The 12,169-nt window shown below is 42.1% G+C and overlaps 1 protein-coding gene across 3 annotated transcripts in view; it reads left to right on the plus strand.

Annotated features, from left to right (window-relative positions):
- The window catches only part of LOC138283999 (dual oxidase 1-like), a 785,394-nt gene that overhangs the window by 741,826 nt on the left and 31,399 nt on the right, over positions 1–12,169 (plus strand). For all 3 annotated transcript variants that reach the window (XM_069222331.1, XM_069222330.1, XM_069222332.1), the window contains 2 exons: positions 3,609–3,841; positions 8,077–8,235. In XM_069222331.1, coding sequence (XP_069078432.1) covers positions 3,609–3,841; positions 8,077–8,235 — 392 coding nt within the window. The remainder of the gene's footprint in view (positions 1–3,608; positions 3,842–8,076; positions 8,236–12,169) is intronic.

The raw sequence follows: 12,169 nt of genomic DNA on the forward strand, positions 1-12,169 counted from the left end.
CAAAAGGGACGGCCTTCCTTATTGTCAGCCAAATCGATCTCAGCACGAGATCAGAAGGGGTGGCGAATCCTTTGCGTCCCTATATTTTAAAATTTGGATTTTCTTTAATTTCTCTAAAACTACTGAATGGATTTACACTAAAACAGAAAAAGGTCGGATTCTGGACCAGGACCTACCTTTCTGCCAAATTTGGTGTAATTCCGTCTAGTAGTTTTGGCGCTATCGCTGTTCAGTTTTTCCTATGGAAAAATGAATAAGGTAAAAGTGTTTTGCCCCCCTCTCCTTTTTCTCAACCATCCAAAACTTTCTAGGCAGCAGCTGAGGTGACTGGGAAATTTTTTGGAAAGTTTCATAAAAATTCTTCAAGCGGTGCCAAAGATATAGGCAATGAAAACACTTTTGATATGGAAACTAAGTCCTAACTATAACTACCCAGTGGTGGCTATATATATATATATGTATAATGACTCCAAGTTGGCTGTGAGGGCGTGCTTCAGAATGCCTCTGGTGCTAGCTAGGGCATGACAGCCCACATGGCTCACATCATGACAGCAGGCTTCAAATGCAAAGATGCAGCAGCACTCACAGCAAGTGTGCAGATTGTGAGGTTTATTGAGCCTAACTCAACCAATGTGTTTTGGTCCTGGGACCTTGGTCACGGTTGAAATACAATGCTTCCTTGTTCCTTTGTTACACAAAAAACTTAACATAAAAAACTGACTTTCCTGCAATATGTCACAGTTTCATCAGGCCTTTGGTGGACATCTTACACAGTCTTATGTGCTATATCTGAAAGTACTCATAGCCACAATTTTGTCAGTACTATCTCACACAAAACAATAATGTGTGTATAATTACGTACTGAGAGTCGCCAGTAGGTAGTTATAGTTTGGACCTAGTTTCCATAGGAAACGCGGTTATTGTTTTGCCAATAACTTTGGCACCTCTTGACTAATTTGTACGAAATTTAAAAAACTAATAGAACAGTTGGATCAGCCGCTGTCTTCAAAGTTGTGGGGTGATATGTCAAGCGGTGCTGAGAAAACAAATTTTCCCCATATATTTTCCCATATGGATTTTGAACACGACTAATTACACCAGATTTGGCAGAAAGCTAGCTTTTGGTCTAGAGAGCTTGCTTTTTGTTTTTATGATTTGGTGTTAAGTCATTCAGTAGTTTTAGAGAGCAAAAAAATATATAGATATCTAGAGACACTGAGGCTTTGGGGATCAGGGAGATCTTGTGCTGAGATCTGATTGGCTGCCAACACTTCCACCAGGAAAGTGGTGGCAGCTATTTTGTGACTTTTTTTCCAAAAGAAAACAGAAAAAAAGAGAAGGGGGAAGGGTAGGAATACCCTAACCCTTAGCCTTGGTGCTCAGGTCCCCTGGATCCGTGAATCTGCCACAAAATGTTAAAAAAAAAAAACACTCTCCTGAGCTTGTTCTCAATTTAGTCCCTGGCTAGGCCAGGTCCCAGGTCATGCAGATATAAAAAATAAAGGAGGGGGCACAGGACCCTCCTACTAGGGCTCATTTGAGCCCTGGGGACCGCCACCTCCCCTGAGATTTATAGTAATATTGAGAGGGACCGCGCGGATGCTCCTCCTTTGGGCTCGTAGGAGCCCCAGGAACCACCACCTCCCTGGGGCTTTTTTGAAACTTTAGAGGGGGCCACACAAATTACCTCCTGGGGATTCTTCACACCCCTTGGATCAATATCTCTCTGGGGCCAAAGATATAAAAAAAAATCATCTGGGGGAGGGGGGCTGTGCGGCCACATATGGGCCCGGGGGCCAGCCAGTGGCAATTAAAGGAGAGGGAGAAATGAATAAATAAATTGGAGTGTACATATACATACACACAAACCCTCTCTAGCACTTCTCCCTATGATCTCAGTAACCACCTCAATCTTCATCAATGTACACTATCTTGTGGAGGATGAGTTATAGTATCTACTGCCACATCTGTACAACTGCAAGATAACCAACAATGTTATCAGCCTGTCAGTTTCTAAATTTAGCAATTTGCATGTGCATACTAGAACTGTAATACTAAATGCATGAGATGTATATATATATATATAAATATGCCACAAATTCCAATTTAAGAATCCTTTCCTGTTCCATCACAGGCCTACTTAGTATAATCTAACAATCCCAGTTCCTAGAAGAGTTCATGTATGTGTTCATGAAAATAGATCAATATTTGCTTTCACCGACAACACAACTTTTCAGACTATTTCATTCCCAATGTCCATCACAATAAATCCTTAAGAAGCAATAGGTCTTGGCAAGGAATTCAGAAATTCCCGTAGCGAGGTCCTGCTGCAGCAACATGCTATCACAATTTGATTAGCAAAGGATGCCATGAACCACAAGGGAAGGTTGTGGTCTCCTGGAAACAATAGTTCATTGTCACCATGTTGCTGCATAGCACAGTCTCTGTACCGCACAGCACTGGCACTCCATAATGATCACTGGCCCTTGGTTTGCTGAAATGAACTTAATGCAAGCAGGTTTGGAGTACCACTCCACCACACTTGAGTCACACAAAGTGGTAAACAGTATCTGTAACTCTGTTGATACAATTAATCTTGGTATTTTCTTCTCCATCTTAAGTGGCAGACAATGTTTTGGAAGCAAAGCTCTTCATAGGCTTTTCTCAGGTTTTTCTAAATGAAGTGCATTTGTTAATTTGTAATAATCTTGCTATACCTCTTTAATTCCATTTGCTTTCCTCTAGGTCTAGGAGATAATTAAAAACATATGCTTTTAATAGATTTTTATGATTTGTATTTTGCTTGTGCAATGCTATTCTATACTACCATTCATGCTGTATTTTATACATAATCAGTAAAAAACACAGGCAGCACATACAAAGATTTTCCACATGATCTGAAGTTGCAAATTTTTCTATATATTTTCCTTGAAAAACTACAGAATGATAATCATAGTTGGTCCTTTCTCTACTGACAATTTGCTTTGCGCAAATAGAGAATGGAAACAGAGGAGAATCCAGCAAACAAGCATTGCCTATCAAACAGTTTGAAATGTATTATAATTTGTAAAGTGTATTTCAAAAGGAGTTTTTATTAAAGACACACTCATTGTTTTAAAGTTGCAAAATTATTTGAGTTGTAATTTTTTTTTAATTGTTGCTTAAATTGTTTGGAGTTTTAAACTGAAAATGGTATTACAGGTTTTGATACACATTGCCATTTTGTGGTAGAAAAACTTCATCACCATTTGCCAAGGACTAAAGGTTTTGTCACAAACGGCTGGCAAATACAGTTCATGAGTGGTTTAATTTTCAGAGATAAATCACACATGCGTCAATTTAATGAGGGTGCTCATCAAGTTCTGTATTTGTGAAGAGGTAATATTGGTCACTTTTACACATCTGCTGTATAAAGGATTCAATTAATGTCATGATTGACCAGAAAATCCTGTTTAGTACAATTGAAAAATCCTCGGGGAAAGAGTTGTGGTAAATTATTGTGCCAATTTAGGTTTAGGTTGGAACGTGGAACTCCAGTGAATCATCTAGTATGTTTCTATAAATAAAAGTGTCAATAAATGAAAAGGTAATTTTCCACCTTGTTGCAGGAGTTACGAATCTCAGGTTTCAGCGACCCAATGATTTTGAATACAAATCTGGGCAGTGGGTAAGGATTGCCTGCTTGTCACTAGGAACCAATGAGTATCACCCCTTCACCTTGACCACTGCTCCCCATGAGGACTTTTTGAGCCTTCACATCAGAGCTGCTGGCCCATGGACAACCCGCTTGCGGGAACAGTACTCCCCTGAAAGTGTGGCTGAGCTTGGCGAGTATCCCAAGGTAGGTGCTTTTATCAATAAATGTCATAAAGAGCAGCCCCCTAGATATGTTAATAGCTGTGATCAAATTTAAATGATAAAGTTAGTGGTACATATGACTTTTTATACTTTGTTCTTGTTTTTATTTTCATACAATGCCTTCCCACTTCTGTGATTTTATCCAGTGTGTAAAGAGGTAAATGTGATTATCTGATTAATCTTTAAAGAGAGAATTGGCCTTTTGATATAATTAAAGGATCTAGACAGCACATGTTTTATTTGGACTGAAGTATTACTCATGGTCTGTGGCTGCAGGCACAAATCAATTTCTGGTGGGATGACCTTAGAAATACCAGTATTGCAATTGTTTTGGCCTAAGTCAAGCTTCAACTGTTCTATTGAAATAGTTACTTACTATATATTGGGCCATTGATTTGGAGAAGTAATCAAAAGATAATCTAAAGTTTTAGGATAATTTGCAGTGTAACACAGAACATTTTTCTGTGTATAAAATACTTTACTGTTTCCTAAAGCCACGTGGCCTCCTGTAGTTTTATTGTAAAGCATCTAAATTTCACTATGCATCTTATACTTCATAATATGGGTAGAATATGGTTCCTTGAATTACATTCTGGTATGTTATGAAGGATTTCGACATTTGACCCACATCCTATCACCATACATGCCTCAATTGCATGGACACAGTAAGTAGGAGGAGAGACATTTCATACATTCTTAACAGATGGGTACTTATCAAAGCATGCTACTGACTGTCCAAATTAATCAACAAATTGATGTGGCCTTTTCTCACATTATGGAATTTACATTTTGAATGCACTGAAGTGGTATGCAGGCAGTACAGTAATCAAAACCAGATATGAACTGGCATGAAAGAACTACCTACACCCTTGAGGCCAATGAGTCTTCCTGTCCTTGTCACCTTTGAATTATGTGGAGATATGTTGCTAATTGCTAAAAAATGTAATCCAACTTATGTAAACTTCTAGAAAGGGGAATCCCAGTGAAAGCCGTGAAACTTGTGTAGCAGATACTTACCTGGGTACTTGCTATGACTCAGACCCTCCTGAGTGTGATTTCCCAAACACAGCCTAATTCCAGGTCATATTTCCACCTTAACGCCCTGTTAGAAATTGGGTTCTGGTTGTCTGTGGTGTACAACCCGTCCAAGCAGGAACCACAATCATAGGGCCTCATTACGAGTGTGACAGGCTGACTGTTAGCCCACCAGCCCCATGGAGAGGAGACTACCGCCGAGCCGGCAGTCTCTCTCCCATGGCCATTACGAGGTTTAGTCATAGCAGACAGTGTGTGTTCCGAGGGTGCTGCAGGGGGCCCCTGCACGGCCCATGCCCCTTCTGCCCCCAGCACTGGTTTCCACTAGCCTTTCCATGGCAGGGTCCACGCCATGGAAAAGCTGCCAGAAACAGGAGTCATGATCAGCACAGTGGCACTGATTTCAGCACCACCGTGGCTGACCACGAGTCCACCGACCATTAGCCCATCAGAACCTTGTTCCTGGTGGTGACGGTGGTTCCTTGGTGGTCATAGAGTGGCAGTTGGACAGCCTGGAGTGCTGGGGTCCGACCATCACCAGGGGGCGTGAGACTGCCAGCCTCGTAATGAGACCCATAGTCTGGGTAGGTCAGATACAACCCATAAATTATCCATCTTGACAAAGAGCAGGCAGGCTTAACTTGAAAGCCAATGTGTAAAGTATTTGTGCAACACCTCAAACAGTATCACAGTGATAACACCACAAAAAGACTCCACACCAGGTTAGAGAAATAGATTTGACTTTTTTACGAGCAAAACAAGGCCAAAACGACAAAAATCCAATAAGTAGAAGTAGAGATATGAATTTTTAAAGACTAAACTGAAATGCACAGCTTAAAAGCACAAAGCACCAACCGGGGGTATCTGGTAGCAATAGACCAGGTTAAATCCAAAAGTTCTGGGAAACCGCAAGGGAGCGCTGGTCGGATACAGTCCCAGACAAGTCTCGCTGAAGTTTTACCTTCTCAAACGTTGAGCCAAGAGTCCCGTTAGTGGAGAAGCAAGGAGGGCAGCACTAGCGGTGTTCTGTGGGCCTGAAGATTCAGCTGGAATTTGCAGATGGATGGGCAGTTGCGAGTGGCAATGCTTACCGTGTGAAGAGATGAACTTGTGGTAGCTCACACTGATTCGTCTGGGGAGCAACTCAGTTCCGATGTGAGAGGTCCTGTTTATGGTCAAGAAGAGCCCAAAAGCTTGATTTCAGGAGCCAGAAAAAAACTTCCAATGGGCCAGGACTGGAGAGGCACCTCTTAGAGGGTCAGGAGCTGGTTGAAGATGGGGCCAGGAGCTGTAGCTGGTTTGTAGGAAGTCTTTTTTTGCCCCCTGAGACTTCAGAGGAACATGAACAAGCTAGCAGGCTTTTGGAGTCTCTTTTGTTCTGCGTTGTAAAGATTAAATGCCAGCCCTTCTCACTACCAGGTAAGTAGGGTAGTAGGTCAGCACCGCAGAGCAGGAGTTCAGCAGAGTCCAGCAGAGTGACAGTCGCTTTAGCAGCACAACACTCCTTCCTGGCAGACTATCCACAGGTCCAGAAGTGTACTGAGTTGGTGGTGTAAGAGGTCCAGTACTTATCCCCAGTTGTGTTGAAGTGCACAGAGTCCCTGAACGTCATGCCCGGCTCTAGACTCACTACAGAGGGTATGCAACCCTTTGTGTGGGATCAGGACACAGCCCATTCAGGTGTGTCAGCACCAATCAGGTGGTGGATGGCACATCAGTCATACCTAAATTCTGTTTGTGTGTGGGTGTCTGGAGGGACTGCACAAGAGGCCAGCTGTCACCTACCCAGGTGTGCATTCAGAGACATGCAGAAGGCACTCGGTTAAAGTATAAAAATGCCAACTTTCTAAAAGTGCCATTTTCGGAATTACAATTTAAAATCCGACTACACCATAAATTGGGATTTTAAATTGTGATTCCAGAGACACCAAACTTGGGGTCCCATCTCTCCCCAATTGGGAATTACACTTCTTAAATGTATTAAGGCAATCCCGAAATGATCCTGTGGGAGAGACAGACCTTTCAGTAGTGAAAAACAAATATAAGAGTTTTTCACTACTAGGGCATGTAAAACTTAAAAGCGCGCATCTCCTACTTTTTTAAACACTGTTCCTTTCCCTTAGGCTATCTAGGGCTTACCTTAGAGGTGACATATATGTATTAAAAAGGAAGGTTTGGTTCTGGCAAGAGTGTTAACCTGCCAGGTGGCCATGAAGCTTAAAACTGCATACACAGACTCTACAGTGGCAGGCCTGAGCCATATTTGAAAGGCTACCGAGGTGGGTGCCACAATTGGTGCTGCAGGCCCACCAGTAGCATTTAATTTGCAGGTCCTCTGCACATTTAATGTAGATTACTAGGGACTTATAAGTAAATTAAATATGCCAATTGTGGATAAGCCAATGTTACTGTGTTTTAAGCAGTGATCACATTAGCACTGGTTACCAGTGGTAAAGTGTCCAGAGTCCAAAAGCCAACAATCATGAATTCATAAAAACGAGGAGGATGAAGGCAAAATGATTGGGGGTGACCCTGCAGAAAGGGCCTGGTGAAACACCCCCCAATAGATAATTACTATTGGAGGGGACTCATTCTTAACTTAAAAGAATTCTACATTTATTACAAAATATACTACAATATTTTAGAAAATATTTTTCATAGACAAAGAAATTACACCGGTTTAAAAACATGTCAAGCATGGATCATTCAGATAACCAACAGCCTTAAACACAAATCAGCCAACACATTTTGAGATGTTTATCTCTACCGCTTTGTCAGGGCTATAATCTGACTTCCCACTAAACTTTGTTCTCAAATATTAGGTTAATGTTCCTAAAGCCCTGTTTTCTAAATTTTCTTTCATAAAGCTCGATATATATTCACTGTAACAACTTTCATCATCTTATCAAATTAAGGCAGTATTTAGAGTTCCATATTGCTGACTTCTCCTACTCACAAGAGTTCTTACTCTATTACAAGTACAATATGGCCATAAGGTACAAATAATCACCCTATTGGGCATTACAGTAGACGTATGATATGTAATTCAACATATTTTAGGATGAAATTAGCACCAACTTTGAAAAATTAAAACTCATAGGTGGAATGAAATGTAAACAAATGCTAATGTATTTGCAATGTTTCTGCTTGCTGATCTTTTTCATTCAATGCTTTTCTGTTTAGATTTACCTTGATGGTCCCTTTGGGGAAGGGCACCAAGAGTGGAACAAGTTTGAGGTATCAGTCCTTGTGGGAGGAGGTATTGGGGTAACTCCCTTTGCTTCAATTCTCAAAGATCTGGTCTTCAAATCATCAGTCAATTCCAAGATCCTGTGTAAGAAGGTGAGAATACTATAACTAAATACAAACATAATGAAGCTGTATTTACGATAGCTGCAATCTAAATTGACTAATACTGAAAAAACATTGGATGTATTGGTTAAAATATTACGTTTGTTTTGCAGTATTGTGTAGGGGTTTTGAATGTATAGCTTTTGAAATGTGGAGTACTTTATATTTTGAGCCCTGTAATAATGAAATGCACAGTACATTATGCACTTTCAAAAACATTATTATTGTAAGGTGCCATTTTAAAAATATACACTATGTTGTATCTTAGCAACTGGATGCTTCTTTGCCAGATTCTAAAGTGTGAGTTTAAGTGAGAGAAGCAGGCAGTTGCTGAGGAGAGAGGACGTGGGGTTGTTACTGTGGACCTTATTAAAGTAATCTCTTTGTCACTAGAACACTCATCACAGCATTCATTGGCTACATTTACCACACGCTTGTTTCCCTTGCAATTCTCAGATTTGCAGACTCAAGAGACGTGTCCAATTTTTTTACATTTGAAACATTTAGCTCTTGTAGCTGGACATGTCTCTGAGTCTGCATTATGTCTAGTACTTCCACATCTGTAACATGTTTGTCTATCGTTTAATAAAACTGCCTTTTTATTCACTGCAAAACTTTTTTTTCCTTTTTGCACCATGCTTATTTTGTTATGTTCACTAATATCCTTATCTTGTTCCTCATTAAGTTGTTTGACCTATCTTCTTGTGTTTTCTATTCTTTGTGCTATGCTAATAGTTTTTTGTAAAGAGGGCTCTTTCAATTTTAACAATCTTTCTTGGATTTTAGTATTACTGGTCCTATTTATAAATTGATATCTTATTATTTATTTGTGTAAGTCCTTAAACTTACATGTAGAAGCCAACATTCTTAACACAGATACATATTGTTCTACACTCTCACCTGGCAATTGAGATCTAGAAAGCAACGTATGCCTCTCCACCACAATTCTACTTTTTTCTCCAAAATTAACCTCTAAGGCTTTCATAGCATTTTCATGTTCATCTGTAACACCTTGCTCTGACACAGACACATTGGCCCTCATTCTGACCTTGGCGGGCGGCGGAGGCCGCCCGCCAAAGTCCCGCCGTCAGGTTACCGTTCCGCGGTCGAAAGACCGCGGCGGTAATTCTGACTTTCCCGCTGGGCTGGCGGGCGGTCGCCTTCAGACCGCCCGCCAGCCCAGCGGGAAAGAGGCTTCCACGATGAAGCCGGCTCGGAATCGAGCCGGCGGAGTGGAAGCTGTGCGACGGGTGCAGTTGCACCCGTCGCGTATTTCACTGTCTGCCCAGCAGACAGTGAAATACATGTAGGGGCCCTCTTACGGGGGCCCCTGCAATGCCCATGCCACTGGCATGGGCACTGCAGGGGCCCCCAGGGGCCCCGCGACCCCCCCTACCGCCATCCGGATCCCGGCGGTCGGACCGCCGGGATCTGGATGGCGGTAGGGGGGGTCGGAATCCCCGCGGCGGTGCAGCAAGCTGCGCCGCCGTGGAGGATTCAATGGGGCGGCGGTACACTGGCGGGAGCCCGCCAGTGGTGCCGGTCCAACCGCGGCTTTACCGCCGCGGTCGGAATCCCCATTGGAGCACCGCCGGCCTGTCGGCGGTGCTCCCGCGGTCCTCCGCCCTGGCGGTCTTTGACCGCCAGGGTCAGAATGAGGGCCATTATCTCCTTCACCATCTTGGTAGATATGATTGTACATGATGATATGGGCAATGTTTTGAACACCTTCCTTCGTACAATGCCCAAATTCTGTTTAAGAAGAGCTAATTTACGAGATGCAATGTATGCTTCCCCCAATAGCTTCTAGGTTAAGTCTCAAAAGACTCTTGCCATTCCTCCCACAACATAACTGGAGGGGGTGCAATCATAGAGTATATATATATATATATCCTTACTGGCTAAAGCACTAATGTGTTGACTGAAATTATGTTCATTTTTTTGTAAGCTTTGTGACCCACTTTCTAGTGTGATAAAAAAAATTATCAATACAATAAATTTAACAAAAAAAAAACAAAAAAAAAAAACTTGAGTATTCACCGTTGTCTGCAACCAGATGAAACGTGTTATTTAATCAATGTTCAACACTATCAACAGTCAAAAATGACATGTTCGATGTTAAGTTCCCAAAATAGACAGGCAACAAATTGTGAGTTTTCTTTCCTAGATGTGCACCAGTTCGCAAGTATTATGTTCCTTTTAGACGCGCAGCCAATCGTAAATCAACTGTAAGTTTCCCTTTATAAACATGCAGCAGATCGTGAGTTCCCGTCCTGGTTTGCAAAGGTTTGTAGAGTTGTTGAACAACAACCAATGATAACACGACTAATTGAGATGAAGCTGATAGCCAATTACAATGCTTTCATGACTGTGTGCCTGTAACTTTTACTTCCTCCTCATGATTACACGTCTCACTCTTCGACTTCCTGATCCCCACAATGAGTTCACACGCGCACCTTTGCATAGTGGCTTCACGGAGAGCTTGACTGTCATGTGCGATTCCCAAAGCACGCACCACATATTTAAAAAACAGCACTGTTGCACGGTGAATCTGTAAAATATTCTATGTGGAAAATAACACTCAAATACACATGCGTTGCTTGTCAAAATAATTTTTCGTTGTCAAAGCCCAATGTTTACTTCCAAACGTAACATTGTTATGGCTTGGGACTTCACGTGCAGCACACGCCACAGTGACATGACAAACATTACAAGAACGGTTCGTATTGGTTTTTGGTGGCCAGGCATGGATGGAGATATTGAAACATTTGTGCGTCATTGCGAGGCATGTATGTGCAGTGACAAATCTTACAAGTCACAAGAGTCCCCTATCTCGCACACCCAACTGCCAGAGAAACCTTGGCAAAAACTAGCCATGGGCATATGTGGTCCATTCAGTAGTAAAGGCATACAAGGAAAATATGCTCTGGTTTTAATAAATTATTACTGTAAATGGCCCGAAGTGGCTTTTGTTAGAAAAGTAACAGCGTCCAGTGTAATAAATTGTTGTGAGGAGGTATTCAGAAGAGAGGGTTACCCCAAGTGTATAGTTACTGATAACGTACCACAATTTATTGCTGATAGATGGGTGGGAGTTTCTCACCACCGCGGTATATCATCCGAGAGAAAATGGTCTTGTTGAGAGATTCAACCGTGTTATAAAAGAATGTGTACAGCTGAGTATTGAATGTGGGACAGATTCCAAGCAAGCTTTTAAAGATATGTTGTGGATCCACATTCAGCTACAAGGGAAACACCTTTCTGTTTATTGAAGAACAGGCAAGCGGGAACTAAAGTGACACCTTTGCGGATGAATAAAGGAAGGAAAAAGGAGATTGATAAGGAAGATTTGGTTCAAAGAGTAAAGAAATGTGAGGAGAAGTATGTCGCCAGGCACAATAACAAGTTGAAAAATGTATCTTGAAGTTTTAGTGTAGGTAATTGGGTACGTACTTCTCGGATTGACAGATTAGTAAAGGCAATGTGTCTATCAGTGAGTTTGTGCCCCATGCTGAAAATGATGGGAGAGAACGTGTCAAAAGAAAACCTGTCTGGCATAAAGACTATGGTGGTCATTACAACCCTGGCGGTCGGTGTTAAAGCGGCGTTAAGACCGCCAACAGGCTGGCGGACAAAAAAAATGGAACTATGACCGTGGCAGAAACCGCCAACAAAGACAGCCACTTTAATACTCCAACCGCCACGGCGGTACAAACAAACAGCACGGCGGTCACAGCCAACAGACAGGCGGGAGACAATGTACCGCCCACAGTATCACAACCTACCAATCCGTCACCTTTTCCGGGGCGGATTCACCGCGAACAAAAACACGGCGGAATCAGGGCTTCGAAGGGAAAACGCTCACCTCTGCACACCCCACGAGGAACCAGGACGCCATGGAACCCGAGCTCCAAATATTACCAGC

This window comes from Pleurodeles waltl, chromosome 3_1 (assembly GCF_031143425.1).
Source record: "Pleurodeles waltl isolate 20211129_DDA chromosome 3_1, aPleWal1.hap1.20221129, whole genome shotgun sequence".
Taxonomy (NCBI): domain Eukaryota; kingdom Metazoa; phylum Chordata; class Amphibia; order Caudata; family Salamandridae; genus Pleurodeles; species Pleurodeles waltl.